Genomic DNA, 22,903 nt, shown 5'->3' with positions numbered 1-22,903 from the left:
ACATCCACCTTGACGGACTCCATTTGATTGTGTTATGGTTTCTGACAACGACACTCCGTCATTTATTTGCAAATAATTGAGGTCCAACATTGTTGCTAACAGATTCAGTTCTTCGAAAGTAAATTTGTTGGATGCAATCAATTTCTCAAATATGAAGGTTCGATCTATCGAGTCAAAGGCCTTCTTTACATCTAAAAATATGGCATACAATGGTTTCTTTTTAACATAAACACTATCATTTATTTCATTTAACAGTTTACACACAGCAGGTATCGTACCCTTGTGTTTAACAAAACCATATTGATTAGAGGGAATGAGCTCTATTAGATATGAGTATATTCTGTTATTCAGCACTCTGTCTAGTAAGTTATACAGGGTGGAACTTAAACTAATTCCTCTATATGAATTTACATCGGACAAATCTCCCTTCCCCTTATATAATAGTTTTAAATTCGCAAATTTCCACGGCTCAGGAAAAGAGCCAGTTTCTAGGCAGAGATTAAAAAATGCCGTAATCTCAGGTGCAATGTGAAGCCACAGAACTTTAAGATTCTCATTGCTCAAAAGATCAAATCCCGTTGCTTTCTTAGTTTTAAGTTTTTGGATTGCAAGGGATACCTCAGCTTCCAAAATCTTTTTCATATGGATTGATCGTGGATAATTTTCTAATAATCTTTTCAGATTTAGTGATTCTCTAGGTAAGCAATTTACCGTTTGCATTTTTTATTCATTAAAAAAATTTCTCAGCTGCTTACAACTGGATTTTACTTAATTATTACTCATAAGTTGGCATTCAAGATTAACTGATAAAATTTTTTGTTATTATTTACAAACATATTGGTGAGTAGATTCCAAATCGCTTTAAAATAATTTTATGCCAGCATAAAATAAAAAAAATAAATAAAATAAATAAATAATAAAATAAATAAAAAATTTTATGCAGTCCCTCGATTCGATGTTACAGGCGCTGGAAATGCACTTTTCCAACGGAAAAAAATCAAATCCAATTTTTTTTTTTTTAGATAGCCAAACTATTGGAAATTTAATTTTGACCCTAGAACACAAATTTTTTTTATATGTACAGCAGTTTGCAAGTTGTAACTTGTTTTCTAAAACGCACCACTCAACTTTGTTGGCAGTTTGAAGTGGGGTTTAATATTATTTTATAATTCTGAAACGGCTAAACTAATTTGAATGAAATTTTAGATCCAGGGTCAAAATTAAATCGCCAATCGATTGGCTATCTCTAAATAAATTCAAAAAGTGAAAAATAATATTTTTCCGTGGAGGAAAAATCTGACAACAAAAAACCCATGAAATAAAAAAGAAAAATGAAAAATTTTAATTAGCTACATTTTCAAGTTTTAATCTTCAATAAATCTTTAATTTAAATATTCAGCCGAAAAATTTATAAAAAAAGAGATATAAAATTATTGCATTTAATTATTTACTATTGATGAAAATTAAAATTATTAATTACCACATTTAACGTGCCGTCTCTCACCTGCCAGTGCAATTAAAATAAAAAAAGTGACGGTCAAGTTAATGCTAGTCGCCCACCTATATCTTGTACACACATGTATTTTATGCCCCCCCCCCCCCACCCAATTATACAAGGATTTCATTTTTCGTCACGATGTTAGTTGGGCAATTTGACACATGGGAAAATTGACAAATGGGAAAAATGGGGGGAAAAATAGAAAAAAAATAAGATGAAAAGGAATTATAATAAAAATATTTAAAAGTGATCGAATAAAATCGCTGTTTACAAAATATTTCTATGCGTGCAAATTCGCACCCCTTTATTTGCAACCTAATAATTTTTGAATTTTTATTCAATTTGAAAAAAAAAATTGTTACGAGTGTTTTTCTTTTTCCCTGCCGTTCATTACTAAAAAATTAGTTCAGTTTAGTTCCACCGATAAATAGGTCATAGGTCCACTATCGTGGTGGCGCGACAGCCGCACTTGCCACGCGAAAGCGCAGGAGCGATGCTTCCTCTCCTTCCTCGGCGGCTCCTCTTTCGCATTCGCACACCTCGCACTCGTCGCAGCGACGCGTTCTCGTTCGGTTTCGTCGTCCAACTCTCCCGCGACTCCCGAACACGAACAGTGCACCAGCAGCCGGCTTCCTTCCGCCTCTGTCTTCGAACCCGGGTGACCCGACCATGGACAAGCTCTCCAAGTATGTAATCTTCGACACGGCTCTTGGAGGCAATAGGACCGTGATCGATCCCATGATCATCAAGCCGCCGTTCATCGCAGGGAGAACTTTCGACTTGATGGACATGGTCACCGTCACCTCGAGCAAGCCAAATGAGGAGCCTGTCGTCGGCTACATTCTGCAAATCGAGGAAGTCGATTTGACAAGTAAGAAAAATGATTATTTTTTAACTTTTATTATCGCATATAAATAATTTTTAATGAAAGCGGAATTTTGCGTCAAGCGAAAAACAAAGGCGCTAAATTCCTTAAATTTCAAATCGCGTTGGGAGTTACAATTTTGGCGTTCACGATTTTTTTTTTAGACATTCCGTGCATTTGGCCGGCCATGCATAAAATGCCAAAACCTTCAAACGCGCGACATTTTTTATTTCGTCACGGAACTTTTAAAATTTTTACACACGCACTTTTCTATTGTTAAGACTTGTATGAAATTGTACAAACACTAACAAAACTTTTGCGGAGACTATTAGACTCGCTGCACTAACCTGCACTCGGAGAGAAAATAGCGATTCAATTAGACCCACCGCAGTCGCTGCGGCCAAAGCGGGTCCGTCTTACTCCTTGCGCGGCGGCCGCCGTTTTCGCCGGCTGCTGTCGGTCGACAATTCGGCCTATTTAGGGCCGAATTTCGCCCTATTTAGGGCCGAATTTCGCCCTAATTCTTCGGCAACTCACGATGCACTTGTATTTTGTAAACAATGGCCGCCGTAACCAATTTATCATTTGATTTTTATTGGGCGCAAACACGAGAGATAAGAAGAGGAATGAAATAATAAAAACAAATTCACCTTCTGATTTTTCGACCTTTTACATTTTTGGGGGCCTTAAAAAGGATGCATTTTGCGTAATTAGGGAGTGAGGAATCTCGTGGTGTGATTAATCTTGTGATCCGAGCGGCCGTTGTTGCGCTATGAGCATAAATACGCTCCGGCCTCTGCTTATCGCTTCGCTCGACTGCTGCACTCGCGGCGGAGAGCGGCGCGCTCGATTCATTACACATTTGCGCGAATTTTAAATTTTATAAGTTATAGCGTTAAGATTCAAATTTTCAGCATTGGTAGCTAACTAAATGAAATAATTTTTATTTTTACTCTTAAAAATATTGGTCCAGACCAGAGCAAAGTTATGAACGTTTCCGCGATTTTTTTTTTTTTAATTTTTTAATTAGATGAAAAATTTTTAAAATACAAACCCTTTCATAAAATTTTTAATTAAATTTATTAATTAAATAATTAATAATTAGAGCGCTAAGTGAGTTCATATGAGAGGACGCACTCTTTATAAAATTGCTGAAGCGCGCAAATTGCATGATGCGCTCTTGCCCACTATGAAATTCGTGGGAGTTGGGCAGAATATTGAAATTAACACAATTTATTGCAAAAAAAAAGCGGAAATTGTGAGTTAATAGAATTAAATTTTTCAATATTCCAACAGCTTTATATAAATTATTCCATGATAAAAATACACAATTATTTTATATTGTTAAATTTTCTTAATAAAAATTTAAAATATAAGTAAATCAAATATCAATATTTTGCAAAGAGAAATATTATTAAAATTAACATTATTGCTCGTCTTGCATTGAGAGAGTGGGCCGCGATTTTTGCGTCTCTCTTCAAGTCACGCGTGAGTGGAGCGCCAGCAAAAAGGTATTCAAATCATTTCCATGAACGAAATTCTTGTTGCACTGGGAAGAATGACAGAAATGCTTGAAATGTAGTGTAGAAGAATTTTAAAAATGGAAACAGAGAATGCGCTGCGGTCAATTGATTGACGTATGCGAGAAATTTGACATTCTCTTCGCCTTGAGTGCAAAGTTCAAAATAATATTGCTCACAACGCGCACAACTCTTGCGCGCAATTTTCCGATTTGCATTTTTTTTTTTCATTAAAAAAATTTCTCAGCTGCAGATTTTACAAGAGAAATAACTTAATTAGTACTCATAAGTTGGCATTCTATATAAACTGATAAAATTTTTTGTTATTATTTACAAACATGTTGGTGAGTAAATTCCAAATCGCTTTAAAAATAATTTTATGCCAGCAATAGAATGCCTCGATGTTACAGCAGCTGGAAATGAGCTTTTCAAAAGGAAAAAAATGTCAAATTCATTTTTTTTAGATAGCCAAACTATTGGAAATTTAATTTTGACTCTAGAACACTCAAATTTTATTTATAAAATCCTCGGCGTCCGCGACCGCCGCGGACGCCGAGGACGAAGCTGATGCCTCGGACGCCGCGTAAAAATTTAACAAGAGACAAAGAAATTAAACTAACTGGTGCCAAATTGGTAATTTTTAATAGCTAACATTAAGTGAAAAGTGTAAATTCTATCTTAGTTCCTAACTGATAAATTGTTGGCATTAACACGGTAATTTATGTGATTCTTTTTAAATTAATGCGTTGAGCTTCATGTTGGCAAAGTTTTAGTTATTTGATTTAGATAGTTCATTATTTTATAAAAATGCCATAAAAAGTAAATTTCCCAAGTTTGAGGCTTACATTGAGTTACTTAAACATGAATTACAGCTATTTTTTTGCTATTGACTTATACAGATTTAAAATTTCCGCTTGTAAAATGTGTCCCAATATATGCTGAGAAAAATGTGTCACGTGAAGTGCATCACGTGATCTGTATAGCACCAGCTTGTAGCTTGTGTCGCTTTGTCAGGTAAGTTGTGTCTGCGGTAACTTGTTGCCCACCAGAAGCGGGCGAAGCGAATGGAGATTGAAATTGTGTTTGCGATTGTATGCTGCGCGGCAAAGTTGAATGGATAATTAGAGAAAGTCAAAATTCTCGCGCTGGCCATTAATATTTACCACGGCGCATTGTATTTTTACATTCTTCTGAACTTCATTTCCACATTTCCAGCATTTTTTTTTTATGAAATAACTAATATGATAATTCTAAGGGAGATTATAATAATAGTGAAATTTTTATTACATATTTAGCAATACTGTTTTCATACTTAAATATTATGTCAAGTTCAATATTCCCTTAATTTATCTGAGAGCACGTTTTTATTTTTGATTTGGACCAAATTAAAATTTAGAAGCTTAGACATTTATAAATATTTTAATAAATGTGGTATAAAAAAAATTTAATTCCTGAACCTGAAAGGTCCGGGAAACCTTTAGAATTAAAAGTATGTTTTTTCAGAAAAATTAAGCAAGTACAGAATGTAGCTACAATTTCAAAATGAAGTTCAGTCTCATAAAGCTCGAAAAGTAAATACTTTTTTATAATCGATTTTGTTATTTTCTATATATATAATTGTGAAAAATTCGACACAATTGAAACAAATTTATTGCACCAAACAAATTGTATTTAATTTTCACTTGTGTCGCAGAGTTGACACATATAATAAGTAAGACAAAACATGTACACTTATAAACAAAAAAGATAATTAAGAGTTAATTTTCTTTTTTTTCTGTTTTGTTTTTTGTCAGGGGGGTATGCGGGGACATACGATGTATGTGTATATATTTTCAATAGATGTCGCCCTATATATAACTTGTATCTCCTTGATATTAATAAAACAAGATCAGTATCTCGTAAGCCTTTCAAGCGTTGAATATTATTTTACACCGTGTCCTGCGGGGTTAATAAAATATCAGTATAAGTCTTGAGGGTAGGAATATTCAGTAAGGGGCTTATCGGCAATAGACCGAGGTAGCTGTAAGTGTTGGTAGGGTAGTTCTTAAGAGAGGTAATATATCGAATAGAGAAATATAAGATAAGCTTATGTGTAACATTAGCCGATAGAACCCGACAGAAAAGACCAAGCGGTATCATTTTCAGGCTGGCTAAAGACACTCCCTGTCCCCTAGCAGGTGTAACGCCAGTCCCGAACAAAGGTCGGTACCCCCAGAGGACATTCCCATCCTCTGGGTTGAAAAGAATACTGCAAGATCATGTGTTTAAAATAAAAAATTGTGTTTTAGGTCAGGCCTCTTCGCTGATGCCACCCCCCACAAGCACAAAGCCATCGACAGCCAGTCTTCACCATTTTCGGTAAATAATAAAAAATAAATAGAAAGAAGGAATCACAGTATTATTAATTGAATGTACTCTTCATTGACTCTATTCCAGATCTCGGCAAGAAAAGAAGATGAAAAGCTTCGAGATGCTTTGGGAAGCAGAGTTGCTTCGTCAACATGCAAAAATGCTGGAAATAGAAGCGGACGAAGGACCTTCACCACCGCCTGTTTTCAACCAAGGACAGAAGGGAAATACCCACCTGAGCCTACGCCTGGGAGCAGCTTTGACTGGTATTCAATGCCTGGTCCCAGCACGAGCAAGACTGCGCAGTTCTTCGCTGAACAGAATGCATCCTGCAGCAGCTCGAGATCACAGTCAGGTATATAAAATTTGCTTTTGAATTATGTTTGGATAGCCAAGTTTTCATTTTTTCAGAAGAAGAAAGCGAGATCGCTGATCTTTTCAGAGAGTCGAGTTTGGAATTCAACGATGCTGTTGAGGCTGCCGGACAGTGCCAAAGTCTTGCTCGTCCTGGAGCTCCGGCAATCAAATTGACGATTGCCAACTTCATGCTGCCGTTCTACAAGCCTTCTCGCAATCAAATATGGGTAACTAATTTTGTTAATTTTGTTATTTTATTTTTACCACCATTATTTTTTTTAGATAATTCTGCCATTATTGGACATGGCTGTCAGGAAAAGCGAACTGGAAGCTCTGCACAGAATGCTGATCGACAGGAAGGATGACTCCACCGAGACGTACCTACGAGGCCTTGGATGTTTGTCGCACGGGTCACAGACCTTGTCCCGCTCGACAATGATGGGAAAGGGAAGCACTGCTGAACCAGCGGTGCACGTATGGCATAATAGGTACAAAAAATTTTAAACATAATTGTACGTTACATTATTAAATTTATCTTTTACAGGTGCTGCTCTTCAGTATGGCGAGTGGAGGGGCCAGCCCATCACAGTCACCAGAGCAGAGAAAATATTTGTCGATCTCTGCAATTATGCCAAATCCTCTGCGGAAAAAAATATAACGCCGTAAGTTTTTTTTCCTCTTTTTATTTATGCTTCTAATGCCTACTTTTTGCAGAGGGGACCCAAGAAATGGCATTCTGCAAGAAATGCTCTCGACCTGGAAATTGAGAGGATTTACGATCAAGGAGGACATCTGAGTGTGCGGGTCAAGTTTGAGGCCAAAGTGTTTTCACGATTTGGTATTTTTTTTTCTATTTTGAAGCAAAATTCAAAACACCAGCCATTGGTATCTATTCTGTCTCATTAGTTTATATTGTATTAATTTGCCCCAACAAAAATTAATGTAGTTCATTAGGTGTAAGATTACTTGCAGGGTTTTCCATGTGCAGCTAATTTGGGGTTGTTGCAATTATATTAATTAAACAATCACTTGGTTTTTTAGCAATATATTTGTAATAAAATAATTTTGTCTTCCTGCTTTCTTAAAAATAAAATATTATATAACTGTATTTTGAACATTTTAACCTTGTTATCCATAAAATTTTAAACCACAGTTGAAAGATATGAAGGGAAAAATGTATCCTGCATAAATAAACAAAGCAACAGTTATATTTAAAATTACCAAATTTGAAACACATTTTTATTGTATACTACAAAAATATCTATTCCTTCTTGTTAAAAACTTTTTCATAATAAAAATGTGATGCAAAACAGTTATCAATTTCAATTATCTGTCTTCGTATTGACATACACATTTGAAAGTGTGTGGCACAGTAGTTAGTGCGCTTGGCTGATCACTGCGACAGGCAGATTCGGGAGAAATTGCAGGCATTTCCTCTGGAATTTCAGCTATGCAGTCTGGTGTTTTCTGCTGTTTCCATCAGATATTCCAGGCGAATGCCGGCATATTTCCCATACATAGGCTGCCGCCGCTCACCTGCCTCATCCTTAAAATTCCCAACAACCAAACCCCATCATCCCCGGCCCAGTGAGTTGCCAGTTTACCGTGTTATCGACCCAGCAAGGAGAGCAACCGAGTCATCAGCCTTTGCGATTTAGCAGGCCTGTCCGCTACATTCTGCTGGTGCCTTTCCCAAGTGGAATAAACAATAAAAAAAAGTGCGCATAGTATTGATTTTATATAAAAAAAAATATGCAGCTCGAACTTTTCGTCATAACTTTAAGCGGAGTGTCCCTCGTAAAAGCAGCAATTATACAGATTTTAAATTATGACAATTCAATATTGATGATTGTTTATATTTTTGTAACACATCTTCTTGAAACGACGCCTTGTGGAGGGACTTGAGTGGCTTCACACGCACCTGACAGCGCACATTTGTCGACCTGGCCGCATAATCTCCTGACGCTTAATAACTTTTCCTAATAATAATTTCATTCGGAACTACAATATATTTTTTTGGTGATTTACTTTATTTAGGAGAAATATGCACATTTTAATATCATATGATATTGACTTTGCCTAAATAGGACGTTAATTTAAAATAAAAAATATCTAATTACAAATTGAGAGTTGGCCAGAAGTTTGAAATTATTGGCAAAAAAGTTGTGCTCGAATAAAAAGTTAATAGAATTAAAATTTCATGGCATTCTAACAGCATTATATAATTATTTCATGATAATAATACACAGTTATTTTTTGTTGTTAAATGTTCTTAATAAAATTTAAAATATTAGTAAATCAAACATCAATATTTTGCAAAGAGAAATATTATATATTGAAATTTACATTAGTGCGCGTCTAGCATCAAGAGAGTGGGCCGCGAGTGCACACATTTTTGCGTCTCTCCAAGTCACGCGTGAGTGGAGCGCCAGCAAAAAGGTATTTAAATAATTTCCATTCATGAAATACTTGTTGCCCTGGGAAGAACGATAGAAATGCAGTGCAGAAGAATTTTAAAAATGAAAACAGAATGCGCTGCGGTAAAATGATTGGGGTGCGCGAGAAATTTGACATTCCCGATAATCTCAATATAAATTTTGCCTGGAGTGCAAAGTTCAAAATAATAAAATAAAGTAGTATTAGTGCGGGTTTACACGCAGCTGGCTGTGCACCTTTGTCGACCCGGCCGCTTAATTTCCTGATTTTATTAACTTTTCCTATGAATAATTTAACGTGGAAATACAATGAATAAATATAATGATTATAATTGATTAATATGATTTCAGTGATTCACTTTATTTACGGTATTAACTTAATTGAACAGAAAATTTTCTTTCGATTTGTATTTATTGGCTACAATTTTACAATTACTTTAGGTCATTTGAAGATTTAAGCGTTATTTGAATTGTTCTATAAAAATTTTTTTTAATCCTAAAAATTTTAAATATTTAAATTATAATTTAATATAATTTTGTTTTAAATAAAGCACAATTCATGCAAAGGACAGGAAATTTATCTATTGTTTTCGTTGAATCAAATTCAGAGGAACAAAAAACAACTTTCATTTAACTTTGCAAACAACCTTGCGATTAGTTCGTCTCGGTTGTATATTATGGAGGATGGAGAATCCACTAGCGGTCGCTTGCAGGAATTCTCCAACGCTATCAGTGATGCCAAATGATTAATGAAAGGCAGAAGATGATGAATAACATCAATCACGAATAATTTGTCCAACATTAATATTCTTATTTTTCTTAAATATAAAAAAAAAATATATAAATAAATTTTTTTTCGTTTGAAATATTTATTTATATGGTGTCAACTTGTTTTAAATTATATAAATTTTTATTATTTATGTTGTTTCGTACTAAAAAATGTATAATTTTATTAGCAAAATGAAATGAAATTAATTTTATCAAACCGATTTATAAATAATAAATTATAATATTTTAAAATGAATTTTATAGTAAAAATTAGGATGTATAAATAATTGTTATTAAATTTACATAGAACATTCAGCTTGCAATAAAATATAATTAGTATTAAAATTCAAGATAAACTTAATTAAATAGCACAGCAACAAAATGAACAAGCGCGTAAACGGTCAAATTCTGCTGGTTGGAAACAGCAGGTAGTTGAGGTTAACCTTGATTCTGGGTTCCATCTACAGGGAACACTATTAATATTATGAGCGCCACAAGCCGAGTAACGCTTTTATTAATACTCTCCCAATGCTAGTTCAGTCGAATCGACCTGAGCTTGGAGGATGAAGCAAGCAAAAGGAACGATTTTGATGTTGTTCGTCCTAATAGGTTTGAAAGAAACTGAAAGTGAATTTCTATCCCACTACATCCGACCCGATTTGATTATTGAAAATGCGGCCTGTCGCGTGGAAAGTGAAATTCTGCTCAGAGGTGTTTCAAATCTTGAACTATGGGCTCTAAAAAGTAAGTTTGGATTTTTTTTAATTTGAAATTTAATTATTGTGTTCAAGTTGTGGATTCAAGCTCAAAAATTCAGTCAGGAATTTTATTTGGCAACATTAAAGACTATGGAAATTTTGACGAATGCATCGACACCCAAAAAAATAATATAAAAGGAAAGTATTGCCTTGCTCACATCCAAATCGATGCAATTGAGCCAAATCTTTTGGTGAAAAACGAAATCATTGATTTTGCTTCTTATGGAAGACGCCACGTCGAAATCATTCACAATAGGACTCTTCATAATGTGCCGGTAAAATTACAGTGCAGTCACAAAAATTTGGTTTTTATAATTATTCATCTTTTGTTTCATGAAATTAGCTGCCAGACACACTTCCATCCTTTGCACTTTTCCAGTCAGCATTTTGCATACCTTCATCATGTAAATCGCAGGACGTGGAAAAAATGGTTAATGCTTCCTTATTGGACATTGGAAATATACTCGGATTACAAATTTACTCGGAGGTATTTGAGGAAAATTGTTATACCAAAACAGACCAACCTATACCATGGAGCACTGGAGAGCAAGTCTTCTTGTAATTACATTTTGTAAATGTATTTAAATTTTATAACTTTACGAGCACATACTAATTGCAGGATTTTCATCATTTCCATTCTTACATTAGCATTCGTTGCAACTGTGTTGGAACAAAACAGCGTCTCCAAAATGAGTAAAAATGCATTAAAAATAAATAATAAATATTTATATATTTTTTTCTTTCAGAAAATCCAAAGGAAAAATCTCCGCTGGATTCATTTGTCGAAAGAGGCGTTCTCCCATTTTCGCTTTCTAGAAACTGGAGCATATTGACTAATGATGTATCTAAAAATACAATGCAAAGTTTAGATGGCGTGCGTGCTTTGAGCATTTACATGGTTGTAATTTGCCATAACTGCATCTCAAACGTGGTTGTCCCCTACATGAACAAAAGGTTCATTTATGACGTAAGTAATTAGAAATTTATTTCATAATTTTCCTTAAAAATATAATTAAACTATTAAATTCCTTTGATCAGCTAGCAAATCAACCAAAGTTTTTGCCTTTGTTTATTGCTGGATGGTGTGTTGATGCTTTTCTATTACTAGGAGGAGTCCTTAGGACATACAACATGTTAAAAGGCATCAAGGAACAGAAATTCAGTTTTTTTAAGGACTTGGTTCAAAGATATGTTAGGTATATTTTTTTCTTCAGAAAAATTTAAAAACGCACAATTAAGTTTCTAATAAATCTACTTTAGATTTACACTTCCCTTGTTAGTCATTATCACATTCTACACAACCTGGTTTGATAAGATGGGAAGTGGACCAACGTGGTACAAAAGTGTGGGAGTGAATAAGGAACTTTGCGAAAAGAATTGGTTTTGGAACATTCTTTATGTTAACAACAATGTCAACCCTACTGAATCGGTAAATTATTATTTGTAAAAAGGTGAATTTTTTTAACAAGTAAAATTATTACAGTGCATTGCTCAGTCCTGGTATTTGGCTGCGGATATGCAATTTTATATTGCTGCGCCAATTTTTATTCAACTAATTTGTCGGTGGCCAAACATTGGAAAGAAAATTTTTGCATTTATCTTTTTCTCATCATTGTTGATTCCAGCAGCTATAGTTTATTTTACAAGAGCAGCGCCATCATATGCGGCTTCCTTCACGTAAATTAAAACAGTTAATTGTGAATATATGGACTGAAATATTTTTTTAGTGATGAGGGAATATTGAAATACATAAAGTGGCTTCATTTTTCCACTCTAAATCGAATTACACCTTACATGGTTGGCATCGCCCTGGGATTTGTATTGTGGAAATTGAAAAACGGTGAAGACCAAAAACTGTCGAAGGTTATCTAAATTTTATTTTACGTTTTTATTATAATTAATCCATTTAATTGACTTCTTACTATCAGAAAGCAGTATGTTTGTGCTGGATTGCATCAATATTCTCTATATTTGCTGCTGCTTATGGTGTCTCTCGATTCATAGACACAAGCTACAAATACAATTTGGTTGAAATTATGATTTTCACTGGACTTCACAAGGCCCTATTTACACTCTGCCTTGCCTGGTTTATTTATGCTTGCGAGAGTGGCCGTTCAGGTAAATATATGACGGAAATAGATTTCAAGGAAAACACGTTCTAAAAATATGTTTTCAGTAATTTTAAACAATTTTCTTTCATGCAAATTGTTTTCCTTCCTGAGCAAACTTTCATTCAGCATTTTCCTGACGCACTTCATCGTGATTAATTACATCGATGGGACTTTGAGGCATGAACGCTATTTCGACTTAATCCAAAACGTATAAGAAAAATTGCAAAGCATCTTTGAAATATCTCATTAATTTTTTTATCTTTTCAGTTGCACGTTTTCATGGGAAGTTTCTCGTTCTCAATTATTTTGGCCATCGTCTTTTATTTGCTGATAGAGGCGCCGTCGAGGTCTTTGGTCAACTCTTTGTTGCATTAAAAATTTTCAGCAATAATTACTAGAATTAGATTGAGTTTCAATAACTTAATTTGATTTCAAAATAAATCTGTTGATTAACATATTTCTTCATGTTATTTTTTTTTTTCGGGACTTACGGGTTTATTTAAATAATCTGTCTTCTAGAGTTTACATTGTTCAATTGTTTTGTAGAATTTATTTTTACACCTAAAATATGAGGAAAGCATTTTCATTAAACAATGGAAAGCATAGAAGCAATCTGTTGTAAAACTATGTAATTGATTTTTTCGAAGTATTTTTTACTTCAAGTAATCTAAAAATACTTCATAAACATTTCATTTATAAAAAGATTGGTGAAATCCAGACTATGAAGCAGCATTACAAGCAGCTGGCAGCGCACGTCTGTCAACCAGGCTGCATACTTTTCAGACTTAATAACTTTTTCCAGATCTTTTAATAATTTGAATTATAAATATTTTGAGTGTGATGTACTTAATAGGAAGTGAATCTGAGCGGAAAATTTCTTTTTCTTTATTTCTTGGCTATTTGAAATTTTTTAAGATAAATATATTGTTGGAAATTTTTTAAATAATTATTTAAAATATATTATGTAAGGAGGCTGATGGTAAAACTAACAAAAACTAAGCAAGTAATTGAGACTGGAATCATTGATTAATAAATTGATCCGTATTTTAATAATTGGGCTGGGCAAAAATATAGCCCAGTTATCTACTACAGATATTTGAATCAGATTTTTTTTATTTTGTTACAATTTTGATTACAACTTAATTTGAAAAATAAAATCTTCTAAGTTTTGAACAGAAATAAAAAGAAAATAATAAGCCTTTGTAAGGATTTAAGAATCTTTGATATTTGAAATATAAATTTTAAGAGTCATAAAAATGTTCATATAAATCAAACTGGCCTACTAACATGAAGTTTCAATGTTAACTGCGCGTTCGACTCATGTTCTGAACAGATCAGAAGGTCGCGTGTGCGAAATCTCATCAGACGCGCACTTTTTGCGGCTTTGCTACTCGGAGCGCTCCTAAATTCGGGAGGTTAGCGGGTCCGGCGGCGTGTCCAGTTTCACTCCAACCGACCTTTTCGCACCGGCCTGGGCCTTTCCTCGCGAGGCTAAATTGAAAGTTAGGTTGAACGGCGAGAGGAATAATCCGAAAGACCGTGGGTGCGTTGAGGACTGTAATTATGTAATATTATTTAGACATATTGAGGGCGTTCTAAAAGCATAACCCACGACCAACAATGAGCTGTTGTTAGCAAGAGGCTTAATAAATTTGAAATAATATAAGGAAAATCTCGGTAAAAAAAATTTTCATCTTAAGATCTTCCAATTTTTGTTTCAATCAATCAGTTAACTTGTTAAAGAATATTAATTGTTGAAATCAAAGTTTTCCAGCTTTTGTAATTGACGGTTTTTGCGGTAATAAATAATAATCATTAAAATAATCATATAATATGAACTTGTTAGAGGGAGAAAAAAAATGGCCACACATTTCTTCAGCTATTGACTTCTCGATCTTTTTAAATTAACATTATTTAACAAATAGGTTTCTGTAATGAAAGAGATATAAATATCAATAATAATAAATCATAATCAGTTATATTTAATGTTATATTAATGATCTGCGTGGTCAGGATAAAACACCGCCCGCTCTTTGTTGATAGGGACTATCTATTCTCCTTTGTTTTTGCTCTTACGAATGACGTCCCTCAAGCTTAAATTTGCAGATCACGATTTTGTGGGACCGTCGTGTTATATTATGTGTTTTTCAGTCTGTCGGCATTACTTTACTTGAAGGTTTTTTTTTAAATTTCTAAGACAATATTGGAATTTAAAGTTACAAGGGTGCGGCATATTTATCTTTCAATTTAACGCAAATACCAAGAACATTATCATGGTTATGGCTGTGCTAAGAAAGGAATAAATATGAAATTAGCTGCATGTATTTTCACTACTCTGTTAATGAAATTACACAGACGAGATATTTGGGACCAAGTCGCAGGCAGCGGATTACATTTTGTGTTTCATATCTATACCTGCCAAATTCTATATAGAGATACTTTTTCAAATACTAAAAAGTTCAACCAGTGTTTTGAGGAGCATTAATTTTTTCCTAGCCTTGAATCCTGTCAGGAAATGAGCATTATTTAAGACTGGATGGATAATCTTTCCAACGCTTGAATATAGACAAAAAATACCAATCGACCTTTTCTAATGCTGCTTGACCTTGCCTTTGAATTCGCTAGAGCTTTTTGACATAGACATTGAATTAATTTAGGTGGATTTATTTTCAAGGAGAAGAATAGAAAAATCAGCTATTCTAATTATACTCATTTTTCTTTATTTTAATTGTTTAACCATTATTTAATATTTTAGATGTCATTTACTTTTGAAATATTAATGAATTCAATATTATGCAAATTATTTTTATATTAGGTTTCTTTACTTTTTTTCCAATTTTTATCTAAAAATCAAAGATTGCAATTGCAATGTGAAAATTAGAGTGCTCAAGAGATTGTGATTTCTCGTTTTCCTACTGTACTGCACGCCTGATTTAATTATAATTTAGGCCAAGTTAAATATATGTTTACAATTATATATATGGAATTTTTTAGCCATATATTATTGTAAATTGTAACATAAAAAGTAGATAAAATACAAAATAAAAAAATTGATATAAACAGTTTAATCTTACTAAATCTAAATTCACGTTTAAAATAAAATTTTAAATTATTAATATTTTAGTATTTTATACTTTGGCAATCAAATGCAATAAATAAGTTTTAAAATGAGTTTAATGAGAGCAAAAGGCTAAATTTTATATAAAAGGTTAAAGGTAAATATTTGTCAAGTGTATTGGTTTTATTTAAATATGATAATTTTATAACGAGCCATAACTACAATGGGGTCCAGCAGGCGGCTCACCTTGAACCTGTTTAACGTACGATCCGCACACAACATTAACAAACACACCTCGCATTGACGAAATTTTTGCATCTCCCAGACGGTGGCCAGTCGTTGATCTCTGCGGTTTGAGAGAATGAGGCGCGTACACGCACTTCTCATAGTTGCGCTCTTTTTCCTAATTGGACTGAAAAACACTCAAAGTGAATATCTGTCCCATTACATCCGACCGGATTTGCTGACCGAAAATGCCGCTTGTCGATCAGAAAGTGAAGTTTTGCTCAAAGGGATTGCAAATCTTGAGCTATGGGCCTTAAAAAGTAAGTTTCGATTTAAATTTTTAATATATTAAAAAAATGATTTAATAAAAATTGTTTTAATTTTTTTAAGTTGTGGATTCAAGCTCTAAAATTCAGTCGGGAATTTTATCCGGCAATATTAAAGACTTTGGTAATTTTGACGAATGCATCGATACTAAAAAAAACTCCATAAGAGGAAAGTATTGCTTGGCTCACATCCACGTTGATGCATCAGAGCCAAATGTTCCAATCAAAAACGAAATCATTGACTATGTTTCGTACGGAAGACGCCACACCGAAATCACTCACAATAGAACTCAAAATAACGTGCTGGTAAAAAAATATATAGTGTCGCGCTTAATTCTTTTCATGTATTTTATACATATTTTTTTTTCTTGTTTAGTTGCCAGATATTCTTCCGTCTTTAGCACTTTTCCAGTCAGCATTTTGCGTCCCCGCGTCATGCCAGCCAAAGGACGTGGAAAATATGGTCAATGTTTCTTTAAAAGAGATTGGAAATTCAGTAGGGCTCAAAATTTACTCGGAAGTATTTGAGGAAAATTGTTACACTGAAACAAATGAGCCTTGGAGCACTGGACAGAAAGTTTTCTTGTAAATATATTTCACGGACATTTTAAATGAGAATTTCATTGTGTTTGCTTATATTTCAGGATTGTTTTCGTCTGCCTTATTACGATTGCCGCAGTTGCTTCAATTTTTGAGCAACAAATCATTGCACAAACAAGTGAAATATTTAAATTTTTATTTAACAATTAATAAATTGTAAGAAATTTATTCGCAGAAATTACTAATGACAAATCCCTGCTGAATTCATTTCTGGAAAAAGGAATTCTCCCTTTCGTGATTTCGAAAAATTGGAATAAGCTGACCAGAGACGTTTCCAAAAATTCGATGCGAAGTATGGACGGCATTCGCGCTTTCAGCATTTGCTTGGTCGTAATTTGCCACTGTGGCCTTTCCAATATGGTCCTTCCATTCATGAACAACAAGACCATATTGGACGTAAGTAATTAATAATTTTATGTGATGTTTAATGGTTCAGCTAAGCAATTTAACAACACCGCAGTGGGCAGATCAAATAGTGTACTTGCCAATTTATCTCTCTGGCTGGAGCGTCGACTCTTTCCTTTTGCTCGGCGGCGCCCTTCGAACCTACAACATGTTGAAAGAACACAGTGAAAAAAAGTTCAATTTCTTCAATGACTTTCTCCAAAGATACTTCAGGTTTTTGACTCTATATTAATTTACTTAAATAATAAACACTTTTATTAATTACTTCCGCAGATTCACTCTTCCTCTCTTAGCAACAATCGCATTTTACGCCACCGTGTTTGAAAAAATCGGAAGTGGGCCAACTTGGTACAAAAGCGTCGTAATACATAAGGAGGCTTGCCAAAGGAATTGGTTTTGGAATGCGCTTTACGTCAATAACATCGTCAACTCTGAAGATTTGGTACTCACTTTTTTTATTAAATAAATTTAGAAAATTAATTCTATTTAAAATGTTGGCAGTGCATCGTTCAAACTTGGTACTTGGGAGCGGACATGCAACTTTATCTTGTTGCTCCTCTCATAATTCACCTGCTTTGGCGGTGGCCAACCATCGGGAAACAAATTTTCGCGTTTGTATTCTTCTTGTCAATGTTGATTCCCGCAGCCATAGTTTATTTGACGGGAGCAGCGCCATTGTATGCAGCTTCTTATACGTAAAAATTAACAAAAATTTAATTCTGATAAACGTCAAGAAGTGATTTTTTTCAGTGATGAGCAAATAATCGATTACTTGAAATGGCTCCATTATTTCACTCCGAACCGAATAACGCCGTACATGGTCGGCATCGCCCTTGGATTCGTTTTGTGGAAACTGAAAAGCGGAGATTCCGAAAAAATGCCAAAGGTGAAAAATTCGATAGTAATTTAATTCTCTTTGCAAAGTGAAATGATTTTCAGAAAGCAGAGTATGCAGGATGGATTTTGTCACTTGCAGCCCTGCTTGCTTCTTTATATACAGCTTTTAAATTTGTAAATCCAAGTTTCAAATACGATTTGGTGGAGACGATGATTTTCGCTGGACTGCATAAGGCTCTTTTCACGATTTATCTTGCGTGGATCATTTACGCATGCGAAAGTGGTCGTTCAGGTAATTCATTTTTTAAGTTCTGGATTTTAAAATCTCTACTAAAATTATTAATTTTTTTTTTACAGAAAATTTGAACAAGTTTCTTGCGTGGAAGCCGTTTGCTTTCATCAGCAAACTTTCCTTCAGCATATTTCTGACGCATTACATTGTGCTGAGTTACATGGAAGGAACTTTGAGGCACCAACGTTATTTTGACTTCATCCAAAATGTAAATCAATCTAGTGTGTTGAGCTCTTTTTAATTAATTTTTAAAATTAATTTTTTTCGCAGACCCACGTTTTTGCCGGGAATTTCACGTTCTCAGTTCTTTTGGCGATCGTGTTCTTTTTACTGGTGGAGGCGCCATCGAGGTCGTGGGTCGGTTCTTGGTTCGTTAAAAAATAATGTAAGATTTATGTAATATATTATAAGAAAAAAAAATATATTTAAATTACTACAATTGCACATGTTTTAATTAAAAATTACGAGAGATATTCTTGATGCTCATGACAATAAAATGATGCTTTGAAAAATATTCATTAATTATAATTGCATTGTATGTTTAACATTATGTTTTCAATATTAATGTTTTTTCGTTACATATACTGGAAAATTTTAATGCGTTATATATTTTAAGGATGGAAAATAATTATGATTAATATATTTCATTCAATTGTTCTCCATATCATTCCAATTTTTCAAAGTAATTTAAATTTCACCTAGAGAAAAATCTGATTTTCCCAATTTAGGCTGAGAAATTTATCTCAGGGGGGTCTCTATTGAATATCCCCCAATATTTAATGTCGTAAATAGCGACAAAATTATAATTGTACGCAATTAATGATTAAATTAAACGTGAAAGCTGCACCTACCTTTTGCTAACACGATCGCGTTCTTGATCGATCACAAGTTGAGCACAATTTGTTCTCATCAATTTGTCACCAAATCCGGATGCCACAACCGTGGAGCTTGGAAAACGCAGAGAACATGCTTGATATGCTTCTATAATTGCTAAGTGCAGGTCGTTATTAGTCCCGTAATGGTGCGTTTATGTACAAAACGTAAATCACAAACATTTAAAACACATCTTTGTTGATCTGCATTGTGTGAACAACTGAATTTATGCACTCGTTGACATCAATCAGCTGCGTTACTATTTCTCTACCCCCTCCCTTATCTATGGTGCCTCTTTTTAAGATTTTGCTCTCCCTACACAAGGAGGAAATAAAAGGAGGGGTATTATTGCTAATTACTTCATGTTCATGAGGAATGAGGACAAAAATTATTACAACTTTTTTGTACAATCATTAGATAGAGATAATTTTAAATCAAACAAACCTTTTTGACATTTTGTGATGAAATATTTTAGATGAAAAATGAAAAAAACAATCGGAATTGAAAAATGCTAAGAATTTTATTTTGCATGTGTATAAAAGTTTTATTCAGTTTTTACCACAACAAATAATCATATAAATCATACATGATATAAATTAAACATTTCGAATAAAACCCAATTGAGATTTGACACGCCAGCTCCTCTTGTTCTACAGGCAAATAGGTCTCTGAGGCATGCACAAATTGTAAAAAGCAGTCTTCGTCCAAAAATCCGGACCCTTCCAGCCACACCATCCTTTTGTCTGAATGACAGTCAGGTCTTCGCCTTGGGTGTAGTGAGGGTCAAGGATAAGGAAGCGCAGGTCGTCTGAATCTGGGTTCCAAGCCACTCCGAGAATTGTGTGCGCCAAAACTCCACCGCCTTGAAAAGACAAAAGACAATTAAAAAATAAATTTAAAAAAAAAATGGATGACATGGCTAACTAGAATTCAAAGTTTGGGATTTTATTTTATTTAAAAAATTTAGAACAAATACTTCATTTTCTAAAATACAAAATCTTAATGACTAATTTTTTTTTTATAAAAGTACATTATTTTATGATTTGATTTGCAAAGTAATGAAATGAAGAAAATTATACATACCAATCATGATAGGCGTTCCTTGGGTCTTAAAGTGCCTGAGCAGCTCATCGACTCTGCTGCACATTTCTTCACTCGAGCTGACGGACATGATGCGACATGTAACTCCCAACAGGGTCTCCATGCAGAAACTGACTTCAGTCGATCCGATCCACTGTTTTGAACCGACGAAGTTTGCCGGTTTGTCACCGATGTCGACCAGGCACTGCTGGATGGCTATGTGGCTCGGAACGGGCTTGTCGGTGTAGCCTTGCAGGCGGAACCACGAGACCAAAGTTTGCAGAGAGCGGTAGGCGCAACCCCAACCATTGTCATCAAAGTTGTCCTGCATGTAGTGGTGATACGCATATCGACCGTACACAACAGCCACCTCAGCATCTTTAACTGAAACAAAACAAATTTAATTTGGTAAGCTGAATTTAAATAGCATTTTATTTCCCATGTAATGTAAATGACAACTCATGTAGCAAAATAAGAACAATAAAGGAATTAAATTGATTCCTTTGCAATTCAATCAGAATAATTTGATTTAATTTTTTTTTAAATTTAATTATTCAAAATGGAGTGAATTTTAGATGTAATTAATTTGATTCCTACTTCCTGGTGACAATCCAACGTGAGGGTTGATGAGCAAACTATTTTCTTTCATATCATCTTTGATCAAAACTTGACAACCTTTGCGGAATACAGGACGGTCTTTATCCAGACTGAAGGCTTCATGCAGATTTTGGCGCTTGGACTCTGATAAAATTTAAAATCAATTTAATTTTATAGTAATTTATTATATACTCATACCTTGGGCAGAGTCATCAAGCTTCTTAGGCAAGACCAACGTTAAAAAGTGTCCATTTTGAGGAGAAAGAAAATGCATGGAAACAGGGGTACTGGCGGAGTCGGTTTTCCTCAACTCGCTCAAGAGACAAGTGTTTGTCAAAAGAAGCTGCCGAGAGACGCAAGTCTGGAGGATCGGATACAAATCTCCAATTTTAGTATCCTTGTGGACGTAGCAGAGGCCATCAACCACAAATGGAATCCTCAAAAATTCAATGTCTCCTGCAAATACATAATTTTTTTGTATTTTAAATGAACTTTTCTCTAAATAAAATTTGAACCTTTCTTGTGTTGGACAATCGGAGCGCATTTAGAGAGGTCATTTCCTTCGGCAGTGGTCTTTGTCTTGACAGGTTTTGACAAAAGCTCAGCACTGATCACTTCCTGTGATTGAAACCAAATTGTAAATTATTAGTAAAATTTTTATGTATATTAAATATTACCATTTCTGCTCCTGTCCGTCCCTTCTTTTTCTTTCCACTCTCATCTCGAAAAAGTAAAAAGTCAACTTTCTTGCTTCCGTCCGCTCCACAAATTTCCTCGGTGCCGTTCAAAAACACCTTTGATTGAAAGTTGAAGGTGAAAACCTCTGTCAACGATCGGGCAATTTGCTCTTGCATTTCCTCCACAATTGATTCCGAGCTGTTCTCGACGTTGATGACAATCTGACCCTTCAAGTGAACCAGCATGAAATTTTCTAAAATATCCTCGACCGGAACGATTTCGTATTCAAGCTCTTCTTTCTGCATGAAGTCGTCGACCATGCTCGCTCGAATGGTTCCATCTTTGTAGACGAGAGACAACGGCGACTGCGTTTCTGGACAGTGGTAAACCTCCTGCAAATAAATTTCAATTTAAATTTTTTTAGCAGAATAAATAAACAAACCTCAGATATTATGTCAGGGATTGCAGCTTCAACAACATCCACCAAAAAAGCATCTTCGTTAGGAATAGAAACGTTGCCAATAATGTGGACACCACCTGGAAGGGTGGTTTGATTTGCGGCCCAACATTTGAGCAGGTCGGAGGTTAAAGAGAGGTCGTTTCCGTCTGATTGTAGAAGATTTTTCACGTTAGACGATTCATCGGAGAGAATGAAGCCCAAAACAAAGTACTGGTCGTCGTGAATCAGTCCATATGCCAGTCCAAATCCTTGTTCTGTTTTGCTAAATTTCTGCAAATAAAACGCGATTTAGCATTGCGGTTAATCAAAAATTTATGGGAAATTCACGTTGAAAAAATATAAATGCTGGAGGAAGTAATAAATTTATAAAATTTAATAATTTATGTATTTTTGTTTATGTACAAAACATTGGTTTCAAACTTAATGTTAGTCCGATTCGATCAAATTTAAGAGGGGTCGCAGATGAAGACTCGCAGGAATAATAGAATAATTTAAAATTGGTCTTATCCCAGCGTAATTAAATTTCTTCTCATTGAAATTACCAACAAATTTTACCTCCAAAATAAGATTTGACAGAAGCAGACGACGTGTTTTGGGTGCCATCGCTTTTCGTTTTGGTTTGGTCGCGACCTCGCGACCGGCTGGCGGCTGTGACAGCTCCACAGATGACGTGCAGTCGAAATTTGAAAATTGGCGGGAACAATGCATGGAATGTTTTACTGTGAATCTATGAAAATTGTTTAGAATGCCATTTATTTACGTCCAATTTTTCAAACAACCAAAAAATTTGTGTTGGAAAGAATGACTCCAC

The 22,903-nt window shown here is 34.5% G+C and overlaps 5 protein-coding genes across 6 annotated transcripts in view; 3 read left to right on the top strand and 2 right to left on the bottom strand.

Annotated features, from left to right (window-relative positions):
- Nucleotides 1-2,838, bottom strand: part of LOC132199823 (nose resistant to fluoxetine protein 6-like) — a 96,772-nt gene extending 93,934 nt beyond the window's left edge. Inside the window, exon 1 of the mRNA XM_059624858.1 lies at nt 2,711-2,838. The gene's annotated coding sequence lies outside the window, so the exon portion shown is untranslated. The remainder of the gene's footprint in view (nt 1-2,710) is intronic.
- Nucleotides 1,455-7,007, top strand: LOC132199827 (uncharacterized). The gene is made up of 5 exons (XM_059624864.1): nt 1,455-2,369; nt 6,172-6,241; nt 6,320-6,587; nt 6,644-6,816; nt 6,872-7,007. The coding sequence occupies exons 1-4, from the start codon at nt 2,168-2,170 to the stop codon at nt 6,761-6,763; spliced, it is 660 nt and encodes a 219-aa protein (XP_059480847.1). The 5' UTR covers nt 1,455-2,167; the 3' UTR covers nt 6,764-6,816; nt 6,872-7,007.
- A 3,230-nt stretch (nt 7,008-10,237) lies between these two features.
- Nucleotides 10,238-13,118, top strand: LOC132200252 (nose resistant to fluoxetine protein 6-like). Of its 2 annotated transcripts, none has more exons than XM_059625584.1 (12): nt 10,238-10,536; nt 10,584-10,825; nt 10,894-11,108; nt 11,170-11,243; nt 11,297-11,521; nt 11,659-11,746; nt 11,811-11,979; nt 12,034-12,227; nt 12,278-12,413; nt 12,479-12,668; nt 12,727-12,869; nt 12,929-13,118. In XM_059625584.1, exons 1-12 carry the CDS (start codon nt 10,356-10,358, stop codon nt 13,034-13,036), a joined length of 1,965 nt encoding a protein of 654 aa, XP_059481567.1. In that variant the 5' UTR covers nt 10,238-10,355; the 3' UTR covers nt 13,037-13,118. The 2 variants fall into 2 exon arrangements, with proteins under 2 accessions (XP_059481567.1, XP_059481565.1); XM_059625582.1 differs by having other exon boundaries at nt 10,239-10,536; nt 11,297-11,517; nt 11,589-11,746.
- Nucleotides 13,119-16,014: 2,896 nt separating this feature from the next.
- Nucleotides 16,015-18,808, top strand: LOC132199824 (O-acyltransferase like protein-like). Its single transcript, XM_059624860.1, has 12 exons — nt 16,015-16,264; nt 16,335-16,576; nt 16,647-16,855; nt 16,915-16,988; nt 17,046-17,266; nt 17,331-17,488; nt 17,549-17,717; nt 17,777-17,970; nt 18,026-18,161; nt 18,215-18,404; nt 18,470-18,612; nt 18,675-18,808. Exons 1-12 carry the CDS (start codon nt 16,081-16,083, stop codon nt 18,786-18,788), a joined length of 2,034 nt encoding a protein of 677 aa, XP_059480843.1. The 5' UTR covers nt 16,015-16,080; the 3' UTR covers nt 18,789-18,808.
- Nucleotides 18,809-19,778: 970 nt separating this feature from the next.
- Nucleotides 19,779-22,757, bottom strand: LOC132199940 (ufm1-specific protease 2). The gene is made up of 8 exons (XM_059625056.1): nt 22,648-22,757; nt 22,075-22,362; nt 21,632-22,024; nt 21,470-21,572; nt 21,153-21,410; nt 20,955-21,098; nt 20,361-20,741; nt 19,779-20,139 (listed from the first exon to the last, which is right to left on the bottom strand). Exons 1-8 carry the CDS (start codon nt 22,693-22,695, stop codon nt 19,928-19,930), a joined length of 1,827 nt encoding a protein of 608 aa, XP_059481039.1. The 5' UTR covers nt 22,696-22,757; the 3' UTR covers nt 19,779-19,927.
- Nucleotides 22,758-22,903: the final 146 nt, after the last annotated feature.

The sequence above is a fragment of the Neocloeon triangulifer genome, unplaced genomic scaffold, assembly GCF_031216515.1.
Source record: "Neocloeon triangulifer isolate White Clay Creek 2 clone unplaced genomic scaffold, ASM3121651v1 ptg000014l, whole genome shotgun sequence".
Taxonomy (NCBI): Eukaryota; Metazoa; Arthropoda; class Insecta; order Ephemeroptera; family Baetidae; genus Neocloeon; species Neocloeon triangulifer.
This window is presented reverse-complemented; position numbering and strand designations above follow the sequence as displayed.

Excerpts from the sequence above, each read along its gene's own strand:
- LOC132199940 (XM_059625056.1), bottom strand. The coding sequence starts at position 22,695 with ATGGCACCCAAAACACGTCGTCTGCTTCTGTCAAATCTTATTTTGGAG. Across the intron at positions 22,363-22,647 it reads TGTCAAATCTTATTTTGGAG|AAATTTAGCAAAACAGAACA; the intron begins GTAAAATTTGTT and ends TTTTATTTGCAG. Across the intron at positions 22,025-22,074 it reads TCCCTGACATAATATCTGAG|GAGGTTTACCACTGTCCAGA; the intron begins GTTTGTTTATTT and ends ATTTATTTGCAG.
- LOC132199824 (XM_059624860.1), top strand. The coding sequence starts at position 16,081 with ATGAGGCGCGTACACGCACTTCTCATAGTTGCGCTCTTTTTCCTAATT. Across the intron at positions 16,577-16,646 it reads GAACTCAAAATAACGTGCTG|TTGCCAGATATTCTTCCGTC; the intron begins GTAAAAAAATAT and ends TTTCTTGTTTAG. Across the intron at positions 17,718-17,776 it reads TCGTCAACTCTGAAGATTTG|TGCATCGTTCAAACTTGGTA; the intron begins GTACTCACTTTT and ends AAATGTTGGCAG.
- LOC132200252 (XM_059625582.1), top strand. The coding sequence starts at position 10,356 with ATGAAGCAAGCAAAAGGAACGATTTTGATGTTGTTCGTCCTAATAGGT. Across the intron at positions 11,109-11,169 it reads ACTGGAGAGCAAGTCTTCTT|GATTTTCATCATTTCCATTC; the intron begins GTAATTACATTT and ends TACTAATTGCAG. Across the intron at positions 12,870-12,928 it reads ATTTCGACTTAATCCAAAAC|TTGCACGTTTTCATGGGAAG; the intron begins GTATAAGAAAAA and ends TTATCTTTTCAG.
- LOC132199827 (XM_059624864.1), top strand. The coding sequence starts at position 2,168 with ATGGACAAGCTCTCCAAGTATGTAATCTTCGACACGGCTCTTGGAGGC. Across the intron at positions 6,242-6,319 it reads GCCAGTCTTCACCATTTTCG|ATCTCGGCAAGAAAAGAAGA; the intron begins GTAAATAATAAA and ends ACTCTATTCCAG. Across the intron at positions 6,588-6,643 it reads CAGCTCGAGATCACAGTCAG|AAGAAGAAAGCGAGATCGCT; the intron begins GTATATAAAATT and ends TCATTTTTTCAG.